This window comes from Ovis aries, chromosome 10, assembly GCF_016772045.2.
Source record: "Ovis aries strain OAR_USU_Benz2616 breed Rambouillet chromosome 10, ARS-UI_Ramb_v3.0, whole genome shotgun sequence".
In the NCBI taxonomy this organism is placed as follows: domain Eukaryota; kingdom Metazoa; phylum Chordata; class Mammalia; order Artiodactyla; family Bovidae; genus Ovis; species Ovis aries.
The window spans coordinates 72,357,482-72,378,835 of NC_056063.1; the positions used below are offsets into that span (position 1 = coordinate 72,357,482).

General features: G+C 45.5%; 1 protein-coding gene across 3 annotated transcripts in view; it reads right to left on the minus strand.

Moving 5' to 3' along the window:
• DZIP1 (DAZ interacting zinc finger protein 1) overlaps positions 1-16,808 on the minus strand; it is a 50,163-nt gene extending 33,355 nt beyond the window's left edge. For 2 of the 3 annotated variants that reach the window (XM_027973718.2, XM_027973717.2), the window contains exons 1-10: positions 16,582-16,808; positions 15,797-15,894; positions 15,237-15,438; positions 14,223-14,451; positions 13,532-14,095; positions 10,028-10,112; positions 6,969-7,093; positions 6,324-6,485; positions 4,198-4,335; positions 996-1,058 (exon numbers count right to left, since the gene is read on the minus strand). In XM_027973718.2, coding sequence (XP_027829519.2) covers positions 996-1,058; positions 4,198-4,335; positions 6,324-6,485; positions 6,969-7,093; positions 10,028-10,112; positions 13,532-14,095; positions 14,223-14,258 — 1,173 coding nt within the window. In that variant the 5' untranslated portion in view covers positions 14,259-14,451; positions 15,237-15,438; positions 15,797-15,894; positions 16,582-16,808. The remainder of the gene's footprint in view (positions 1-995; positions 1,059-4,197; positions 4,336-6,323; positions 6,486-6,968; positions 7,094-10,027; positions 10,113-13,531; positions 14,096-14,222; positions 14,452-15,236; positions 15,439-15,796; positions 15,895-16,581) is intronic. The other variant, XM_042255011.1, reaches the window with a different exon arrangement.
• Positions 16,809-21,354: the final 4,546 nt, after the last annotated feature.

Genomic DNA, 21,354 nt, shown 5'->3' on the forward strand with positions numbered 1-21,354 from the left:
AAAAATTTAAAAATAAATAAATAAGAAAAAATAAAGTGAAAAAACAGATGTTTTCCTACCTAAAAATCTCAAATAAATTTATTTTATATTTTTGCACTATTATAAAGGCATCTTAACACTTAAATTTCTGATGTACCCAGCAGAAAGGAAATAGGTGTTACAATTAATTTTTGTTTTCATTAAAATGACTTAAAAAGTGACTTTAATATAAACAATCCTCATTTTTATAGATAGACCTGGAGATACCGTGGATTAAGTTCCAGATCATAGCAATAGAGCCAAATTGCAATAAATGAGTCGCATGAATTTTTTAGTCTCCTACTGCATGTAAAAGTTATGTTACACTACGTTGTGGCCCATTAAGTGTGCAATAACATTATGTCTAAAAAACGACATATATACATTAATTAAAAATACTTTATTGCTAAAAAATGCATCATCTGACAATGCAGGGTTGCCACAAACCTTCAATTTACATAAAACACAATTATCTGCAAAGTGCAATAAAACAAGGTAGGCCTGTATTCAAAACTTAGATTGCCACTCTGTAATGTAGAAAAATTAGAAATATGTATTCAACAATGAAGAAGAGATTAAATAGTTGATGATACATCAGTAAGATCATCATGGAGTCATTAAAAAAAATCACGATTTTGAAGAATATTTTAAAACATAGGAAAATGTTTATGATATATTAAATTAAAATGTATAAAGTTATAGATATAAGGCATAATTTTAAAACTGTGAGACAAATTATATGTATGGGTTTCTATACCTAAAGAAGCACATTTACAGCATCAAAAAGACTGAAGAAATTATAACAAAGCAGTAGCACTGGTTATCTTTGGTATTGGAATTATAAGTAATTTAAGTTTTTGTTATACATTTCTCTACAAATTGTTTTCAGCGGACAAATACTATCTTAATTATAAAGAGAGCAAATATTCTTTTCAGAAAGACCCACTTTCTATAGGCCAATCATTTCTTAATCTTACCCGGCTCTTTTCTTTCTTGTGTTCTTGATGAAGAGCCTGAACACGAGCTGTCCACTTGCTTTCCTGCAAAACAGTAAAATAGGAGAAATTTAGGTCCACCTATAATAATGACGGGCTTCCCAGGTGTCACTAGTGGTAAAGAACCTGCCTACCAATGGAGGAGAAATAAGGGACGTGGGTTTGATCCCAGGGTAGGGAAGATCCCCTGGAGGAGGGCATGACAACCCACTCCAGTATTTCTGCCTGGAAAATTCCATGGACAGACGAGCCTGGTGGGCTATGTCCATTGGGTCGCAAAGAGTCAGACATGACTGAAGCCACTTAGCACGCTCTCATAATAATGACATCTACTCAGAACGAGAGCTTCTTTTTCAGTGAGTATCTAGGAAACCCAACTATTTGGGTAACATTTTAGCAGCCATTTTTAAAGACGAATACAGTCAGAAACTAATCACACTTGCACCTGGTTTTCACCTTACACGCTGAGGCAGAGGTCAACAAATATTTTCTATTAAGGGGCTAACAGAAAATATGTTAGACTCGGGGGGGCCAGATGACGCACTACTACCAGGAATGGGACAACAGCCATAAGTAATATGTGAATGAACAGCCACAGATGATACATAGTAGCAAGGCTGCGTCTTAGTGCTTAGCTGTTCAGTCCAGTCCGACTCTGCAATCCCATGGACTGTAGCCAGCCAGGCTCCTCTGTCCATGGGGATTTTCCAGGCAAGAATACTGGAGTGGTTTGCCATGCCCTCCTCCAGGGGATCTTCCCTACCCAGGTATAGAACCCAGGTCTCCCACATTGCAGGCAGATTCTTTATCGTCTGAGCCACCAGGGAAGCTCTGTGTTTCACTAAAACTTCATTTAAAAAAACCAGGTGTTAGCCTGCCAACCTAAAAAGTCAAAAGGAAACGTCACGGTTTCTGAGTCTATGGGTTACGCACTGACAGAGCTCACAGGAAGGCCTCAGACAAATTCACGTGGCACCTGAGAGTTTCATAGCCGAGTCCCTCAACTAGTGAGAGAGCAGCCTGCTGGGAGCAACCATCAGGACCCAATTCCTGATTCCCTACCGTGTATCTGCACCTCATTGGGCAGCTGCAGCAGGCTGTGTGCATGCATGCTAAGTCGCAACAGTTGTGTCCAACTCTGCGACCCCCTGGACTGTAGACCTCCAGGCTCCTCTGTCCATGGGACTTCCCAGGCAAGAATACTGGCATGGGTTGCCATGCCCTCCTGCAGGGGATCTTCCCAACCCAGGGACTGAACCAGTGCCTCTTATGTCTCCTGCATTGGCAGGCGGGTTCTTTACTACTGGTGCCACCAGGCTGGTAGAGGACTAAGAGGCGGGCCCTGCCCTCCCTGGGGGCGGTCGGGGGGAAGGTGGATATAACAATGGGAGGTTTCCACATAATGTGCACGTGGTCAGGTCCAGCTTGGAGGACTGTGGCATGCATTAACCCAGAGGCCCAGGAGAACTTTCCAGAAGAGATGCCATTCCAGCTGAGTAAGTGATGGCGCCTAAAAACTAGGAAGTACATGACAAAGAAAGCTGGAACCAGGCGCTTTTAGGCACTGCTGGTGTGTCAAGGTAAAGCCAAGAATGGTGGGAGATAGCAGGACCAGATGCCCAGGGACTCTGAATCCTGGTTAACGGTTCTAGAGTTTTTTCTGTGAAAAAGGGGGAGACACCAAAGGATTTTAGGCAGGGTGGTGATGTGGTCAGCCTGGCTGCAATGCAGAAGGTAGATTCGGGGGAGAGAGGCAAGACAAGAAGCTGTGGTTGTAGTCCATATTCACAAAAACTTTTTAAAAAAATTTTTAAATTTTGTCTTAGGGTATAGCTGGTTGGGCTTCCCAGCTGGCGCTAGTGGTAAAGAACCTGCCTACCAATGAAGGAGACAAAACAGATGCTGGTTCGATCCTTTGGTTGGGAAGATCCCTTGGAGGAGGGCATGGCAATACACTCCAGTATTCTTGCCTGGGAAATCCCATGGACAGAGGAACCTGGCGGGCTACAGTCCAGGGGGTCACACAGAGTCGGACACAACTAAAATGACTTAGCACACACACGCAGAACCGTTTAACAATGTTGTGATAGTTTCAGGGGAACAGCGAAGGGACTCAACCATCCACATACATGTATCCATTTTCCTCCAGACCCCCTCCCATCCAGGCTGCCACAGAACATTGAGTAGTTCCATGTGTTATACAATAGGTCCCTGAAAAACACATTTACTTTTTAAAATGATGTAATACTGCTTTTTGAAAAAAAAATCATGACTTCATATGCTTTAATCTCTGTTTTCTGGCTAAAAAAAGTTCTCCTAAGTCACTGTGACCAAAAGAGCCAGGATGAAGGCCGTACTGATTACTGAGGTTCACTTCCAGATGACTGTAATTCATCTGATATGTGTAAAAGATCATCAGTTCACCAGTGCAGCTTATACGCTCTGAAAAAACAGTCTGTGCTTCAGAATGCCTTTCTATGCCTTTCGAAAGTGGGCCTTCATCTGAAACATGAAAAATAACTACTGAAGTAATATAAACTAATTCAAACATATATCATTTGAGGAAAAATTAAACAACTTTGCCAGACGTTCTGTATCCACATCTATTAGGCAATCAGTAAGTATCTAATAAAGAAGGCTGAGCGCCAAAGAATTGATGCTTTTGAACTGTGGTGTTGGAGAAGACTCTTGAGAGTCCCTTGGACTGCAAGGAGATCCAACCAGTCCACCCTAAAGCAAATCAGCCCTGAATAATCATTGGAAGGACTGATGCTGAAGCTGAAGCTCCAACACTTTGGCCACCTGATGCGAAGAACTGACTCATTTGAAAAGACCCTGATGCTGGGAAAGATCGAAGGCAGGAGGAGAAGGGGACGACAGAGGATGAGATGCTTGGATGGCATCACTGACTCGATGGACATGAGTGTGAGTAAGCTCCAGGAGTTGGTGATGGACAGGGAAGCCTGGCATGCTGCAGTCCGTGGGGCTGCAAAGAATCGGACACGAGTGAGTGACTGAACTGAAGTATCTAATGAACATCTATTATGAGTTACATATGCAATAGGAGACAAGAAAAAAAGAATTAGCCACTGTCACCATCACTGAAAAAGACACTTTTTCTTAGATGCTGTCACCTATAAATTACCTCACCAAGAAAAATCAGTAGTCACCCACTTCTACATACCTGATTGTCAAGTAGCTGCATCACATTTTGGAAATCCTGGGGATGCTGTGGACGTTCTTCTTTAAACTCATGCGCATCTTTTAGCGTGCCTATGTTAGACTTGATCTGCATATTGGACTTCTGGATTTCTGACAATTGCTATAAAAAAGAAGTAAAAATCACTGGTAAAAATGTTCATACTTCTATAAGACTGAAGCAGAGGGCCTCCCTGGTGGCTCAGTGGTAAAGAATCCACCTGCGAATGCAGGAGACGCGGGTTCAATCCCTGATCCGTGAAGATCCCACATGCCGCGGAGCAACTAAGCCCGTGCGCCACAACTATTGAGCCCGTGCTCTAGAGCCTGGGAGCTGCAACTCCTGAGCCCACAGGCCACAACTACCGAAGCTGGCGTGTCTTAGAGTCCATGCCCTGCAACAAGGGAAACCACTGCAATGAGAAGCTTGAGCTTCACAGCTAGAGGATAGCCGCAGCTCTCCCCAGCTAGAGAAAAGCCTGCAGAGCAACGAAGACCCAGCACAGCCAAAAAAATAATGTTTTTAATTTTTAATTAAGAAATAAAGACAAACAGAGAACAAAATTGGGGAGCCTGTAGCCATACATTAAATCTGACTATCCTACAAGACACTCATCGTGCTTCTCTTCACAGCGGTTTTCCTGTTTTACTTCTTCCAATAAAAGAATATGCACAGGGTGAAAAGGGAAAGGAAAACCTAACTTTCTAATCTTAGGCGATGGGTGATGGGCAGGTTAACAGTTGCCAGAAACAGGAATTGGGTGCAGTTGATAGACTGGGTGCTTTAGTGAGGCGGCCAGAAGGGGGCGACAGAGGATGAGATGGTTGGAGGGCATCACCAGCTCCAAGTTTGAGCAAACTCCAAGAGATGGTGCAGGACAGGGAAGCCTGGCATGCTGCAGTCCACGGTGTTGCAAAGAGTCGGGCACGACTGAGCAACTGAACAACAACAACTGTCCAAGAGCTCTGATGCTCAGATCCAAGGGAGGTGATGTGGGGACACCTGAACCAACAGGGAGTTGCCTGAAGGAAGCCCTACAGAAAAGACACAGTGAGCCACCCCACGTTAACTTCCCCTCAACTTTTTATCTGCAAATTACAACTTACGGAAAGGCTGAAAGGACAGTATAATGAACATCCATTTCACTGCCACCAATAGCTAACTAACCCTGGGCCACATTTGCTTTATAGACAGCGGCTGGCAAACTTTTTCTGTAAAGAGCCAGATAGTATTTGACTTTGGAGACACGTAAGGTGTCACAGTGACTCAACTCCATGGTGGCAGCACAGAAGCTCCATAGAGAAAGTGTAGAGGCACAGCTGTATTCCAAAATACCCTCTTGTAGACACACTGGAAGGCCAACTGATACCATTTTCATGTCATGAAACGTATTTCCTTTTGACTTTGTTCAGCCACTTTAAAGAGTAAAACCCTTTCTTAGATCAAGGGCCATACAAAATCAGGTGGTTTGCTAGATTTGAGTCCCAAGTCATAGTTTGCCCATCCCCATGAGAGGGTTCAGGGCGTTTTAGAGAAGGATCTTCACAGTTTTCCCAAACTACACCTCTGTTTCAGTTTCTAAAACATGTTGCCCCTAGAGGGAGCTCAAGAATCTTCCCTGGTCTCCTTTGCTTCCCTGGGACCAAGGCTGCTCCCACAGGGAAGCGGGAGGGGCTGCATTTAATCACATCCAGCTCACCCACCTCACTCAGACTGAACAGGCCTGTTTTTCTGGGTCAGCTTCTTTCTCCCACATTGGAGATCTGTGTCAGTCTTTCTAGAAAGTTCCTTTGGAAAGCTCCAAAACTTGGGGAAGGGGTTATGGTTTCAGGCTATCCAAACCTAATGAGTTAAGCAAGAGGGCCCTTCTCTGATCTGACCCAAATGTACCAAGTGTTCTGCACTGGGGTTTGGGGCCAGAGCTCCTGCTTTTAAGGACTTGCTCTGTTTTCCATATGCCCGAGCTCCCTAGGCTCTCAGGGAGGATGGGAGTCTGGGCCAGGGCACGATAAAGGAACTTGTGGGTCTGAGGGCCACATTGCCACTGTTATGCCACCCCTAAAGGCCACAACTCTGTCGATGCTATGAGGACTCCTAGGTTTAATACTCACGTATTCTAATGCTGAGTTCTTAGAAGTCAGTTCTTTAAACTCCTTCATAAACATTTCCTTGACTTTTTCCATTTCATCAACTAGTTTCTCCTTTTCTTCTTCTTTCCATCTATCGAATAACTTCAGAAATTCTTCCTCTTTTGTTTTCTGCATTTCATATTCCTGAAATTGATTTAATACATGGCTTTAAAAGCTCTGACATGAAGCAAGCCTGCAGAATTTTAAATAAATGGGCACAGCTTCACCTCACATGGGTCGGTGAGACTTGCAAATTTCAGTTAGGCCTTTCTTGTTTTGTTGCAAAAAACACTGCGTATAAAGGGAGGTCTGTGCACAATGATTTTTCCCAAACCAGAGGCAGCACATAGCATCCTTTTGTCCTTACATCTCTTAAAGTATAAACACAGAGGTCCAAAGTCTCAAAAATTCCTAGAGACTATACAATCTGCCAAGACTGAATCATGAAGAAACAGAAAATTCAAACAGACCAATAAGGAGAAGAGACTGAATCAGTAATCAAGACAAACTCCCAATGAAGAGAAGTTCAGGACCTGATGGTTTCACTGGTGAACTCTACTGAATATTTAAAGGGGATGAACCCCAATCCTTCCCAACACATCACTGCTTCAGAATTCAGCCTCATACCTTAGAGAGCCTGACTGCGTGGGCATGCTGTGCAGCCTCTAGCTGAGACTTGGTGAGCTGCAGCTGCTCCTTCAACATGTCGATCTCACTTTGGAGCTTGTCCGTCTGAGCCCTTGCCTTATACTCTGTTGTAACAGAAATATCGTTAAAATACCATCTCTTAGAAACCCATTGGAAAACTTACAGGGTACAGTGCTACTAATAAGACAAAGACAAAGGAAACTGCTTTTTCTTGGGATATTACTCTTTTTCATGCTACACGAGCCAACTTTACTCTTTACTTTGTATTTTCAGCCCTTTGCATCGTTGGGCACCGAATTATTTTTAAGCAGATTCTTTCAGCCACTGGGTTGAGGTTGGATTAACCCTGCAGAGGCAGGGTGAGAGCCCGTTCAGGGAGCAAAGGAATAATCCTGGGCTCTTCTCCAAGACGCCTGTCTCAATCAGAGAAAGGAAATCAACAGCTTCAACCGCAGATACCTCAATATTGAAATCTCTATGGTCACCATCTTTCTGGCTCCCACGGAACTCTCCTGAACATGTCATCAGTGCTCAGACAAGCAGAGGCTGGCACTCAAAATGCAAACTTGGGCCACAACCCATCCACGGGGCAAAAATGAACTACTGAGAAGTTGTTAAAGGAAGCAACAAGTGAAGGGAAGAACACTTATGTTCATGTACTTACATGCAGATGTACACATGACTGAATGGATATACATGTGTCTGTGAGTGTAGACATGAAAGGTATGGAAACCAAAGTAGAAAGTCAGAATCTCAAAGATGACCTGAAGAAATAATACTCATTTCAGAGTCTGAAATACTCTCTGAAACGAGTATGAGATAGAATAAGATACTGAAACAGAAGAGAAAGAAGGTCAGTTTCACACTGAAGAATGATAGGTTAATTTAAAATATATTTAATCTCCCCAATTTCTCCAATATACTGTTAAACCGTATCCACGATTCATGGCTTATAAGTGGAATTTTATGCTATTCATGTTGTTTATACAAAGCTCAGCTGTCTCCTAAATAAATCTTTCAGAAATAGGCAGAAATGGAAACAAGCCCAAAAGGGAGGGAAAAGCAGGTACAGGTAGTGAGTAACAAGCTAGAAGTATAAACGTCCAGGTACCAAAAACATTTAGATCATAATGAGCATTTCCATGGGTTACTGTGGCAATCTCTGATCTGCTCATGGAGAAATAGGCCTTGCATTCTTCGCTTCTGAGAACATTTAGATTAGTTGCAAACCTGGTTCCTTCCAAGCCACAGAGCCCCTCCCCTCTTCTGTTCCTTCAATTAGCCCCTCTAGGCACTGGTTAATTCACACTGGCACCCAAACACATCTTAGTATCTCTCACTGCAAATAAGATAATAATCTTCCCTTGGTCCCACTTTCCCTCCAGATACTGCCTCCTGTCCCTGCTTTCTCTCCCAGCAAACATTACTGAAATAAATGGCTGTAATCGACATGACCACTTCCTTGCCGGATCCTCAGCTCAGCTCACTCCAGTCCAGCTTTTGTCCCCAGCAGTTTGCTGCCATAATGTCAAGGCCACCAACGGCTTTTGGTCACTTCTTGGTCTTTATCTTACTCTGTGCCTCAAGATCATTGCGGGTCACTGCCTCCTCCTTGAAACCCTCATGCCCCTTGGTTTCCATGACAACACACTCTCCACTTCCCTCCTGCCTCCATCACTGCAATTTCTCACTGTCAGCTGCTCCTCCTGGACTCCTAGTGGAGGGCTGGCCCTGAGTTGTCTTCTCTTTTTAAGTGACCTCATCCAGCCCAGTTCTGCTAACTTCTCCCAGGTTTTTATCTCCAGCCTGGGCCTCCACCTTGACCTCCAGCATCCTCACATGCATGGCGACTATATGTGTGACTTGAGTGTACCCAGAGCCAACCCAAATTCCCCATCCTTCTTCCTCCCTCAATGTGCTCCCCTCCTGGTCCTCCCCTTAGTAAACATGATAACCATTCACCCATTTCTACAGGACAGAAGCCCAGGATCATCTTTACTTCATCTCCAGCTCCCATGTGGAGTCACATGGCTGTGGGCTCTGTGTCCAGAATAAATCCTCTCCATCTCCACGTCTCCCACCTCCCGTCCTGGTCCGGCTGCCGCCTTCTCTCCCCTGGGCTACCTGTTGCAGCCTCCTCAAGCTTCAACCTGCTTCCACCTCCATCCCTACCGTCTGTTCCCTGCCCACTAGTAGATGGGTCATGTAAAGGTACAAATTGGAGGCAATTCCATGGCCATCGCATGGTTAGGACTTGGCGCTTTGACTGGCAGTGCTTTGGATCCCTGGTCAGGGAACTAAGATCCCATAAGCTGAGTGGCTCAGCCAAAAAAATATAAAAATACCAGTCCAAATTACATCATGTCCCCACCCCTTCAACTTGAAATCCTCCAGCGGCTTCTCATTATGCTGATTAAATCGCCCACATTCCTAACCAGGGCATTTGAGGCCCTACGTGACCTGGCCCCTTCCTAGCCCACCTCTGCTCACTCTGCTCCACCACTTTTATCTGTTCCCTAAACACACCGGCCTGCACCGCCCCCTAAACACACCTGACAGCGAGAATTCCCTTTGCCTGAAATCTTCATTTCCTAGATTTCCTGCATGCCGGGACCCCCTTATCATTCTGGTTTCTGATTAAATATCACCTCCTTAATGAGGCCTTGGCTGACCACCAGGAGTCACTCTCAGTCCCATTCTCCTACTTTATTTTCTTCATTGCACTTGCTGCCACTTGGAAACATCACTCATTTGTTTAGACATGACTCCTCGATACCCTCTATTAGGATGTAAGAGAGCCAGACAGGGTCTGTTTTGCTTATGGCTGCATCCTTGAGCCCTAATGCAGTGCATGGCACATCACAGGGGATCAATATTCACTTAATGAGTGTTCAAACAAGGACTATGACACTTTCTTTTAAAAGGATTGAGAGATGCTTTGGACCATGTCTCACTGAAAAAAGAAAAAGCTACCAGAAATAGTATCTTTATTATAGGGCTAAAGAAAATAGCTCTCTGAAGCAGAGCTCACTACTTACCAAGATGCGAATCTTCAGGGTGACGGCGCTGAATATGACTTTGTAGGAAAGCTTGGTTCATAAAGGCCTTGTCACAAAAATGACACTGAAAAGGAGAAAGCAATGAATCCAAGTGTCTCTAACAAGTGCCCTTCCACCTAATTTGAATTAAAATCTGGGTACCTGAAGCACTCCCTCTTGGGGGCTTTTCCCCAAGAGAAACCAGCCTGGCAACTGATGCTGAAAGCATAGCTAAAAAGACATTTACACCCGGGGTGTTCTTCCCAAACTGAACACATGCCAGTGAAAACCATCTCAGTTAACGGAGCCCAACATGGTGGTTCCTGGAACCCTTGAGGCTGCTCCCGTTACACAGCTGGTTCCCAGCCCACCAGCACCAACTTGTCCGTGACACTCCAGCCATGCCAGCCTTCTTCCTGTCCCTTACGCAGGCCAGCTTCAGACACTCTGCACTGGCCAGTCCCCCGCCTGAATTTTCCCCAGACTTTCCCGCGGAAGTCTGGCTCCTTCCCAACATTCGAGATGTCATTTATGGAACATCTTCCATGCTGGGGCTGTGCCGCACGTCCTTAAGAAATCTTCCTGGATATGCTCCCTGCCAGGCACTGTCTTTTCGCATCATTGTCCATCTCACCACTTAATATTATCAGGTTTAGTTACTTCCTTTGCTTCTTATCTCCTGTCCAGTTCCTCTAGAATCTAGAATGTCAGCTTCCTGAGAGTATGAACTCTCTTCTCTTTATTCACAGCTTTATCCCCAGAGCCCAGCATTAACAGATCACTGATCACATGCTTAGGAATATTTGGCCTCCTAAGACGAACTTACTGAAAAAAACCAATCTTGCCAATATCTCTATTCTCTACTTTTTAACATAATTTTTAAACAAATAACAACAAAAACCAATCAACTTGTTCATCTATATCCTTCCCTAGGACTATTCTTAGTAAATCCTGGATATCATGTATTTCATCTGTCAATATTTCAGAATCTATCTCCAAAAGGATTTTCTTTTAACACGATCATAATATTATCATCCCACCTTTTAAAATGTGTAAATTCCTTATTGACAAATATCCAACCAATTATTTTTTTCCCAATATTTCACACATTGCCTTAGAAAACATCTTTGCATTTAAAAAAAATAATAATTATTTTTATTACTTATTTGACTGTACCAGGTCTTAGTTGTGGCATGTGGAATCTAGTTCCCTGACAAGGGACGGAACCTGGGCCCCCTGCATTGGGAGCACAGGGTCTTAGCCAGTGGACCACCAGGGACATCCTTTGCACTTTGTTTTGAATCAGGACCCAAATAAAGTTATGTCTTGCAATTAGTTGTTTTGTCTCTTAATTCTCTGCTAGTCTATAGGTTGAACCTCCAGCTCTCTTTTCCTTATAACTTTCTTGATAAAGAAAATGAACATTTGTCCTGCTAAGTTTCTCTCAGTCTGGATTTTGCTGCTTCAATCCTACTCTGCTATTTACATGCTTTCCTCTTCAGGTTTTGCCTTAGGCTTATTCATTATAATTATATCACAAATACATAGATCACAGGTAACCACAGCTCACTATGGAGAAGCCCCCACAGATATCAATGTCCACTTGTCAGATGTTATTTACTGAGCCTTCCTCATGCTATTGGAGAAGGAAATGGCAAGCCACTCCAGTATTCTTGCCTGGAGAATCCTAAGGACAGAGGAGACTGGAGGGCTACAGTCCATGGGGTCGCAAGAGTCGGACACGACTTAGTGACTAAACCACCTAAACCGACCACCTCATGCTTACATGCATTATCTCATGGGATTCTGCTACTAAGGCTCTTATTTTCCAAATGAGGAAACTAAGGTTTAGAAGTTAAATGACTTGTGCAGAGGAATAGCTGGGATTCAAAGCCAAGTAGAATAACTCTGGAGTTGTCACCCTAAATGCTCTCACAGCTCAAGAGCTCCACAAAGAGACCACGGCAAATCACTTAATAGAGGGCAGAGTGTACCTACACTAAATACACTAAGTAGGAAAAGGTGGTGTGGTCTTTCCTTCCTCTTGTTGGCCATCCCCTGGGCATGCCATACAGCTACCACTACCACTGAGAGAGTCTGTTGAGCGGTCAAGAGTTGGCAGGTTCCACTCATTTGATAGAAGTGTGCCATTAGTTTATTATCCTCATATATCATTAACATTTTACAGTCTTCTTTTACTAACAGCTGTTTCTATGATAACCAAAAGAATGAAAAAATGTTTATAAACATAAAATTTTTATGTTACAGGTTTTAATGTTTCACTGCTTAACATCAAAGTCAGTTGCACTTTATTTAAAGGTTTTAAACAGAACCCATTCTATCCATTTTACAATAATATATTTCTAGAGAACATCTCGGCACTATTTATCAATATTTAGTTTTTAAATAGCATTTATGAAACAAATAGGCAATTATTGATATCTGGGATCGTTGATGATTTCATCTAGGGGTTGTGTACCCAAGGCTAAACATTAAGACTTTCTAACAGGATTCTTTCCTGGCAGTTCACCTAGTGTAAGTACACTTCTCCCAAGGCTCCTATTGGGATGGTCCTGAGGACAATTCATCACACTGCTTTCTGCACCCACACTCATTTCTCTACACTCTGTCCCGCTTTGGCTCCACCATTCCCTAAATCCACTCAGGCCTGTTCAGTCCTATTTAGCCAAAATGACTGGGTGTGAAATCAGTCTCTGTCAGTCTATTGCCTTCTTTGATATCTTCAAGCATTCTTCCTTTCTCCACCTAATTCATAAAAGATACATACACTGACTTCATTACACTCAAAAATGACAATATTTATCTTGGGCTCAAGAACAAACAGCTGGAGATTAAGAACAAAAAGACAAGAACTTTAAAACAGTGTTGTTATACTAGCAAGTATTCTTCTTCTTCGAAAATATATACATTGAAATATTTAGGACTCTGCAACCCACTGCCAGACGGCTTAACAGTAATAGCATGGTACAGAGACAGAGGAAATAAAGCCAGTGTGGCAAATGCTAATAATTGGTGGATTTAGTTGAAGGGTATAAGAAGTCTTAGCACTGTTCTTGCAATCTTCCTGTAAATTTTACAACATTTCAAAATTTAAAAATGAGGGGGGGCGGAAATCCACAAGATGCAAGTATTCCATATCATTGCTGTTGGGGCCCAACCTCAACAGCAATTTGCACCTGGTTTATTTTTCATTACACCTGTTAGGAGGAGGAAACAGCTTCTTGAACCACCAGCTTTTAGATAATTCAATAAAGCACTGCAGACAAGGCTGCTCGTTAAATTATTAACCCCGTGTTAGTCTGCACAAGGTAATGAGCCATGTCATCTGTTAGTTAAAAGTACTCTTTCGCTTAAAGAGTACTTTCTCCTGATTTAAACAAATCTTAAACAAACACAAAGGGCAGAGCAATAGGAAAGGACTCTCAATATCCCAGCCAGTAGGCAAGAAGGGCTTTACTGGCCAATCGCGAGGCAGCGTCCCACCTGGTAATAGCTGGCTTTGGCCTCGATCATCAGCTGCTGGGTGGAGATCAACTTCTTCCTGCGTTTACACTCTTCCTTGAGCAGCTTGATCTCGCCGGCCTGCTTGGTGAGGAGCTTCTTGCTGTGCTCGCCTTCGGCCAGGCTCCGGCGCAGCCGCTCCTCCAGGCCGTGCAGCTGCGAGGTGAGGAACTCCTGCGAGTGCAGCAGGTACTCGATGGTGAGCTGCGCCAAGCGGATGAGCTTCAGCAGCACCGGGTCCACGCCTGACTGGCAGTGAGGGCACTTCTCGTCCTCCAGCTTGCAGAAGGTGATGTTCATGATGTTCTCCTGCAGCGTGAGGACGTCCACGGCGCCCGCCACCTTGTCCACGTCGATGGCGCTCAGCCGCCGCCAGTCCACGCTCTCCAGCCGCGGGCGGAACTGGAAGAAGGGCAGGGGGCCCGACGCCGCGCTGGGGGGGCCACAGGCCATGGCGGCCCCGCCCGCCGCGGCCGCTGCGGAGGCGTCGGGTGCCTCCAGGCCGCCGCCGGCGGCGAGCGGGTAGTAGACGTGCTTCTGAAAGGGCTGCGGGAAGGAGAGAGAAGCAGGGGGAGGCGGAGGGAGCTGGGGGTCCCGCCGTCCCCCACATCGTTCCCCCTACCCCACTCCGCCGCATGTGCAGGTGGGCATCCCCGGGTTCCCGGCTCCTTACCATGCTTGGAAGCAAATCCGCCGCCTCCGCCGGCATCGGGGGAGGGGGCAGTCCCGTCTTCCCGGCCCGGGCCGCCGCCGCCCCACCCCTCGGGAGCGGGAGAAGGCCGGGTCCCGGCGGCGGCGGCCTAAGGTCTGGGCGTCCAGGCCGTTGCTATGGCAGCGCCCCGGGCGGGCACCTGGAGCGAAGTGCGAGGCGGCCAGCGCGCGGTCAGCGGGCGCCCAGAGTCCTGCGGTATCAGAGGAGAAGTCGTCTTGGACCCCAGAGGACGGCGGACCACCCCTCCAGGGGACACACTTCCCAGTTCCCCAGACACCACCCTCCAAGTCCCTAAGGCTTGGGGAACCACATCCTAGCCGCCAGCCTCTGACCCTCGCCTTAGGTTTTGGGATAAGAAATAGCCATTCATCCTCATCTTTCACACGCAGCTCAGAAAAATGTTAAGCCACAAATCTTTGTAAAAATCAATGGGATGGAGGGGGGCTGGCTGCCAGAAGGCATATAGACACTTTGGGGGTATAATAAAAAATGTTCTCTATTCTGATTGGGCTGTTGATATACCTAGGGATATATATACATTTGTCAAAACTCATTGAAGGGTACACTGAATATTAAGGGTCCATTTTGTATAGTATACTTAATAGTTGTTTTAAGAATTAAATTTATAGTGTAGTCAATTATATTTGATGGAGCATGTGTGTATTAGTCCTTCAGTCATGCCTGACTCTGCGATCCCATGGGCTGTAGCCCGCCAGGATCCCCTGTCCATGGGATTCTCCAGGGAAGAAGACTGGAGTGAGTTGCTATTCCCTTCTCCAAGAGATCTTCCTGACCCAGGGGTCAAACCCAGGTCTCCTGCATTGCAGGCAGATTCTTTACCATCTGAGCCACCAGGAAAACTCTTACCAACCAGAGAACTTCCCAGAATGTGTAATACTTTACTTGTCTTTCCAAAAGGATACATTTTCAAAACAATTATACAGAGGGGAAACTTTATAGGGCCCTGGTATTTACCTTACAAACTTGTGCGGCAGCTGCATTCTGTTTTCTGGAGGGGCTAAAATATTTCTAGCAGCAACCTGTAGACCTCAGGCCTCTCATTCTCCAGGTCTTCTGGGGGCTGCCTGAGATGCAGGAACTGAGGAAAAGCCAGCCATCCCTCAGTCCACCAGGGAGTCCCTGTTTGGACCAACCATCAGGAAAATTTCTGTCTTTCCTAACAGCCAAAGAACAGAAGAAAGGAAAATACAGTTGAGAGTAACTGGAAGCAACATTGTAATATCAACCATTTCTAGCCCTTTCTAAACACTGAGAATTACAAATAAGTCCACAGGAAAGCATCCAAAAATTTAAGCATACACTTCATAAGACTTCACAGAAACCATACATCCCAATAATTTTGAATGGGATTTTGGGGGGGGGGAAAAGAGCTAGTACCAATTCACTGCAGCCAGCATACAAATCTTACAGATCTAGCTTCAGGGTCTGATTCTTACACGTGCAGACCTAGAACAAGTTATATCAGCCCTAGGCCTCAGTTTCCCAGTCTGCTTAAAAGGCGTCAGGACACCAACCTGGCAGGTCTAGGTACCGTGGACTCCATCCACTGGGCTGCAGGATCCGCGGGAACAAGGGCGGTGGTCTCTCTTGCTCACCGTTATATCCCCAGCACCTAGTATACGTCAGGCAGACAAAAGGTGTTAAGAATTTGCCAAAAGGACACGTGGATAAAGGATGACCCGAATGAATTAGGCGCTTGGTTAGGTAAACCGTCAGCTCCCGGCCCCTGTCCCTCGTATTTCCTGTGCCTCTGGCCTGTTAGGGGAATTCACCCAAGCTCTGGGTTCAAGCCCTTGGAAATTAAGGTGGGGGTCTCTCCGCGCGCTCCCTCTGTATTCGGGGGAGGAGGTGCGCGGGCCCCCGAGGCGCTCGCCTCCACTCCCCGCCACCAGCCTGGCCCCGAGCGCCGCGTGGTTGGCCACGCTGGCCCCTAGGCTGAATCTGAATCGCAAGATGGCCGGAACAGGAAAGAAGGGGGACCGCTTTCCCATTCCCTCTGGCCCCCAAGCCTCAGCGGGGCCGCTAGCCGGGTGCAGCGTCTCTCGCCCCGGGCGCACCGCTGGGCCGACCCGCCGAATCCACAAAGACAAAGGCCCGGGAACGCGGCCTCCAGTGGTGCCTCGGCGCCGTCCCCTGAAGGCAAGACAAACGGGGAGTGAGGATTGCGGCAGGCAGGCCCCTCGGGGTCTGCAGCGCCTTGGCTCGCTTCAGCGAAAAAGACGGAGGAGGCCACGGCTTCGCGGCACCGAGATGCTCCGGCCTTCCCTGCACGCCTGGCGCATCCCGGACTTAGACTCACCCCAGCCGCGCGCTCCTGGGCGGACGCCGGGCGCTGCAGGCGGACGGGGGCAAGGCTGGGGACGCAGATTCCAGGGGTGCCCTGGCGCAGGCGGGCCCGCGGAGGCCGAGGAGCAGCCAAGCGGGAAGCGGTGGGCCGGCTCCTTCTTCCAGGGCGCAGGGTGAGGCCTGTGTGTTCTGGGCAAGTTGTGGCGAGGCGAGCCGCCTGGCGCCGCTCCGGGCCCTCCCAGATTCCCGGGCACGGGAGCCTCCGGATCCCCCACCCCCCTCCCGCCCCCTCCCCTCCGCGATCTCCCTCCAGCCTCTTCTCTCGGCCTCCTGGCTCCTCTGGCAGCTGGGCGGGACCGTGCGCGTCTAGACTGCAGAGCTAAAAAGCGCTGGGCCAATCCCGCTGTTGGTGCAGACACGTGGTACCTCGGCTCGCTCTGTTGCTGGCGGGGGATGCTAGCCCCTGGAAGGTTTTTCAAAGAGAGACCAGATTTACTCCTACCCTGTGGTTAGCCTAAACCCTCAGCTAGCTAATTTCCCATAGAGTCAGGAGCTTTATGTGAATTCCTTATACGTTTTAATCGCAGTAGTCTGTAGATGCAAGAGACCTTGAAGAGTCTAGCTAATGCAACCTTGGGAAAACCGGAATAAAGACCATGTGCCAAAGCACGCAAGAATTTAAGATTTCTGTGCCTTGGCAGGTGATTTCCCTTCTCTTTAGGTTATGCCCATTTTAGGGCTAAAAGCATGGATCTCTGTTGACAGGAAGCTTGTCAGTGGGGTAGAGGGGATGGATGTCCTGGGTCAAGAGCAAGGTTACTATATTTGAAGCTAAAAGTGGAACATGGTCTCTAACAATGGGACAAAATTCCATATTTTTAAATAATGAGTAATCCTTAACAACCTTGAGGTTGACCCAGGTTGAGAAATCTGAGTGCATCTTTTGGAAAATCTTAGTGCCTGTTGTAGCAAAACTGTACTTCGGTTAGAAAGGAGTAACTACAGAATTTTATTAGATGTTATGTTACTGTAAAAGGCCTTTGCTTGTGTTTCTCCTTGATGGAATTTGCTTTAGAGACTATTTAGCACGAGGCTTCAAACATAGTAATAGCTCAGTGTGTATTTATGTTGAATTCCTTCCTTGTTTTAGTTTTTACTTAAAATCATAAGGACTTGGGCTTCCCAGGTGGCTCAGTGGATAAAGAATCCACCTGCAATACAGAAGAGGTGGGTTCGATCCTAGGGTCAGGAAGATCCTCTGAAGACTGTCATGGCTACCCACTCCATATTCTTGCCAGGAGAAACCCATGGACAGAGGAGCATGGTGGGCTATTGTCCATGGGGGCACAGAGGCTGGACAGGAAGTGAAAGGACGCATGCAGGACAGCCTTGGCGGTTTTTATTTTTTTAATTTGTTCAATTTCAATTTAATGCTTAAATTGGAAAGATCCACAACTCCATAAAAATGTTCCAAAGTAGTGAAGGAGATGTGGCCACTGCTTTGCAAAATCTCTGTTTTGTAGCACTTCGTAGGGGGGCGGAGGGGGTGGGGTGTTGTTCGTAAGATGATCACTTCATCCACATGATTTGATAATACACCTTCTGTGTTATGGGTATTCCCATTACCCGCTCTGAGTATATTATGACACACGTGCAGAATTGGAAGAGGTAAGATGAACCAGTGACACGCCCGGATTTGTCACAACACAGCCCCATGTCACGACAGGGGCAAACGTGATTTTCCCTCTGGGAAATTTGTGGTCTTAAAGGCTAGGGCTTAGCTTCAGGCAGAACCCTCTGCCAACTCAGGCTGACCTGCCACATAAAGGGAAGTCAATTGGATTGGGAGCTTAAAAATAAAGAATGTTGTTTTGTTAGTCGCTCAGTCGTGTGGGATGACTCTTTGCAGTCCCATGGACTGTAGCCTGCCCGGCTCCTCTGTCCATGGAATTCTCCAGGCAAGAATACTGGAGTGGGTTGCCATGCTCTCCTTCACGGGATCTTCCCAACCCAAGGATCACATCTCTGCCTCCTGTGCCTCCTGCCTTGGAGATGGATTCTTTACAGATGAGCCTCTGGGGAAGCCCTGCACACTCTCTAGGGCAACCATTAACAAATTTTAAAGAGTGGAATGATTAATATGCTAAGAGAGGAGATAAATGGAATGATATAAACTGCTCCATTAGAAACAGAGAAGGCAGGAAAAGGGGGCAAAAAGAAAGAATAAGTGGAATGAACAGAAAACAGTTGCAAACATGGAAGATATTAACCCAATGATATTAATAATCATTTTATATGTGAATGGTCTAAATGAAACAATTTAAAAACAGAGCCGTCTCAGAATGGATGAAAAAAACAAAATAAAGACCCAACAGTCTGTTATCTATAAGAAACTCACTGCAAATATAAAACTTAAGATAGTATGAAAGTAAAGGGATGGAGAAAGATATATCACAATTCAAAAGAAATCTAGAGCAGCTGAATTAGTTTCAGACGAAGGAGACCACAGAACAAGAAAAATGTTCAGGGATTAAGAGGAATATTGTATAATGTTGAAGGGGGTCAATGTTCCAAGACACAATACTAAACAGGTATGTATGTACTTGTATGTAGGTAAGAACAGAGCATGAAAATAAACGAGGCAAAACATAACTGCAAAGAGAAATAGACAAATCCACAATTACAGTTGGAGATTTCAACATCCCTCTTTAACAATAAATAGATCAGCTAGGACAAAATTAACCTGAATAGTATTATCAATCAACCTGATCTGATTGGCAATTATAAAATACTGCATTCAAGCTGGTTTTAGAAAAGACAGAGGAACCAGAGATCAAATTGCCAACATCCGCTGGATCATGGAAAAAGCAAGAGAGTTCCAGAAAAACAACTATTTCTGCTTTATTGACTATGCCAAAGCCTTTGACAGTGTGGATCACAATAAACTGTGGAAAATTCTGAAAGAGATGGGAATACCAGACCACCTGACCTGCCTATTGAGAAACCTGTATGCAGATCAGGAAGCAACAGTTAGAACTGGACATGGAACAGACGGGTTCCAAATAGGAAAAGAAGTACGTCAAAGCTGTATATTGTTACCCTGCTTATTTAACTTATATGCAAAGTACATCATTAGAAATGCTGGGCTGGAGGAAGCACAAGCTGGAAGCAAGATTTCCAGGAGAAATATTAATAACCTCAGATATGCAGATGACACCACCCTTATGGCAGAAAGTGAAGAAGAACTAAAGAGCCTCTTGATGAAAGTGAAAGAGGAGAGTGAAAAAATTGGCTTAAAGCTCAACATTCAGAAAATGAAGATCATGGCATCCGGTCCCATCACTTCATGGCAAATAGATAGGGAAACAGTGGAAACAGTGGCTGACTTTATTTTTCTGGGCTCCAAAATCACTGCAGATGCTGACTGCAGCCATGAAATTAAAAGACACTTGCTCCTTGGAAGGAAAGTTATGACCAACCTAGACAGCATATTAAAAAGCAGAGACATTACTTTGTCAACAAAGGTCCATCTAGTCAAGGCTATAGTTTTTCCAGTGGTCATGTCTGGATGTGAGAGTTGGACTATAAAGAAAGCTGAGTGCTGAAGAATTCATGCTTTTGAACTGTGGTGTTGGATAAGGCTCTTGAGAGTCCCCTGGACTGCAAGGAGATCCAACCAGTCCATCCTAAAGGAGATCAGTCCTGGGTGTTCATTGGAGGGACTGATGTTGAAGCTGAAACTCCAATACTTTGGCCACCTGATGTGAGAGCTGACTCATTTGAAAAGACCTTGATGCTCGGAAAGATTGAGGGCAGGAGAAGGGGACGACAGAGGATGAGATGGTTGGATGGCATCACCGACTCAATGGACTTGGGTTTGGGTGGACTCCCAGGAGTTGGTGATGGACAGGGAGGCCTGGCGTCCTGCGGTTCATGTGGTTGCAAAGAGTCGGACACGATTGAGCGACTGAACTGAATGAAAAACAGAATACACGTTCTTCTCAAACTTGCATGAAACATTAAGAAAGACAGGCTGCATTCTGGGCTATCAAACACACCTTAGCAAACATGAGAGAATAGAAATCATAGGACATATGTCCTCAGACCTCAGTAGAATTAAACTAGAAATCAGTAGCAGAAAGATAGCTGGAAAATTCCCAATATTTGGAGATTAACCAACACTTCTATGTAATATATGGGTCAGAGAAGAAATCTCAAGAGAAATTTAAAAGCATTTGGAACTAAATAGAAACACAACTTATTTAAATTTGTGTGATGCAGTGAAAATGGAGCTTAGAGGGAAATATGCTCGTTAGAAGTGAGTCCCTAAGTTTGACCTACACCCAAGAGGAAAGGAATCATGTTTGCCTTTTGAAGGAAGGAAGCATCAAAGATTTTGAGGCCCTATTTTGAAACCACATTGCAACCAGTACCATCATCTCCCTTTCTTTGATTGTTCCCTGGTGGCTTAAGTAGAGAAAAAGGTTTTGGTGGCAGCCTCAACTTAACAATTCAGTTGAACCAATTATGTGTTGCCTTAAACTGACTTGGATCTGGAATGTCAGTTAAAAACCAAAACTCAAACCTAACTTTCATGGAAGGTATGGCTCAGTCCTGCTGTTTTGAGTGAGATGGAAGGGTCCTACAAATCAGATAAGAACTTGTATTTAAATGTCATACTTTTGACCCCCTGATGAATTTAATCACAACCAGGGCTTCCTCAGTGGCTCAGTGGTAAAGAATCTGCTCGAAATGCAGATCTGGGTTTGATCCCTGGGTTGGGAAG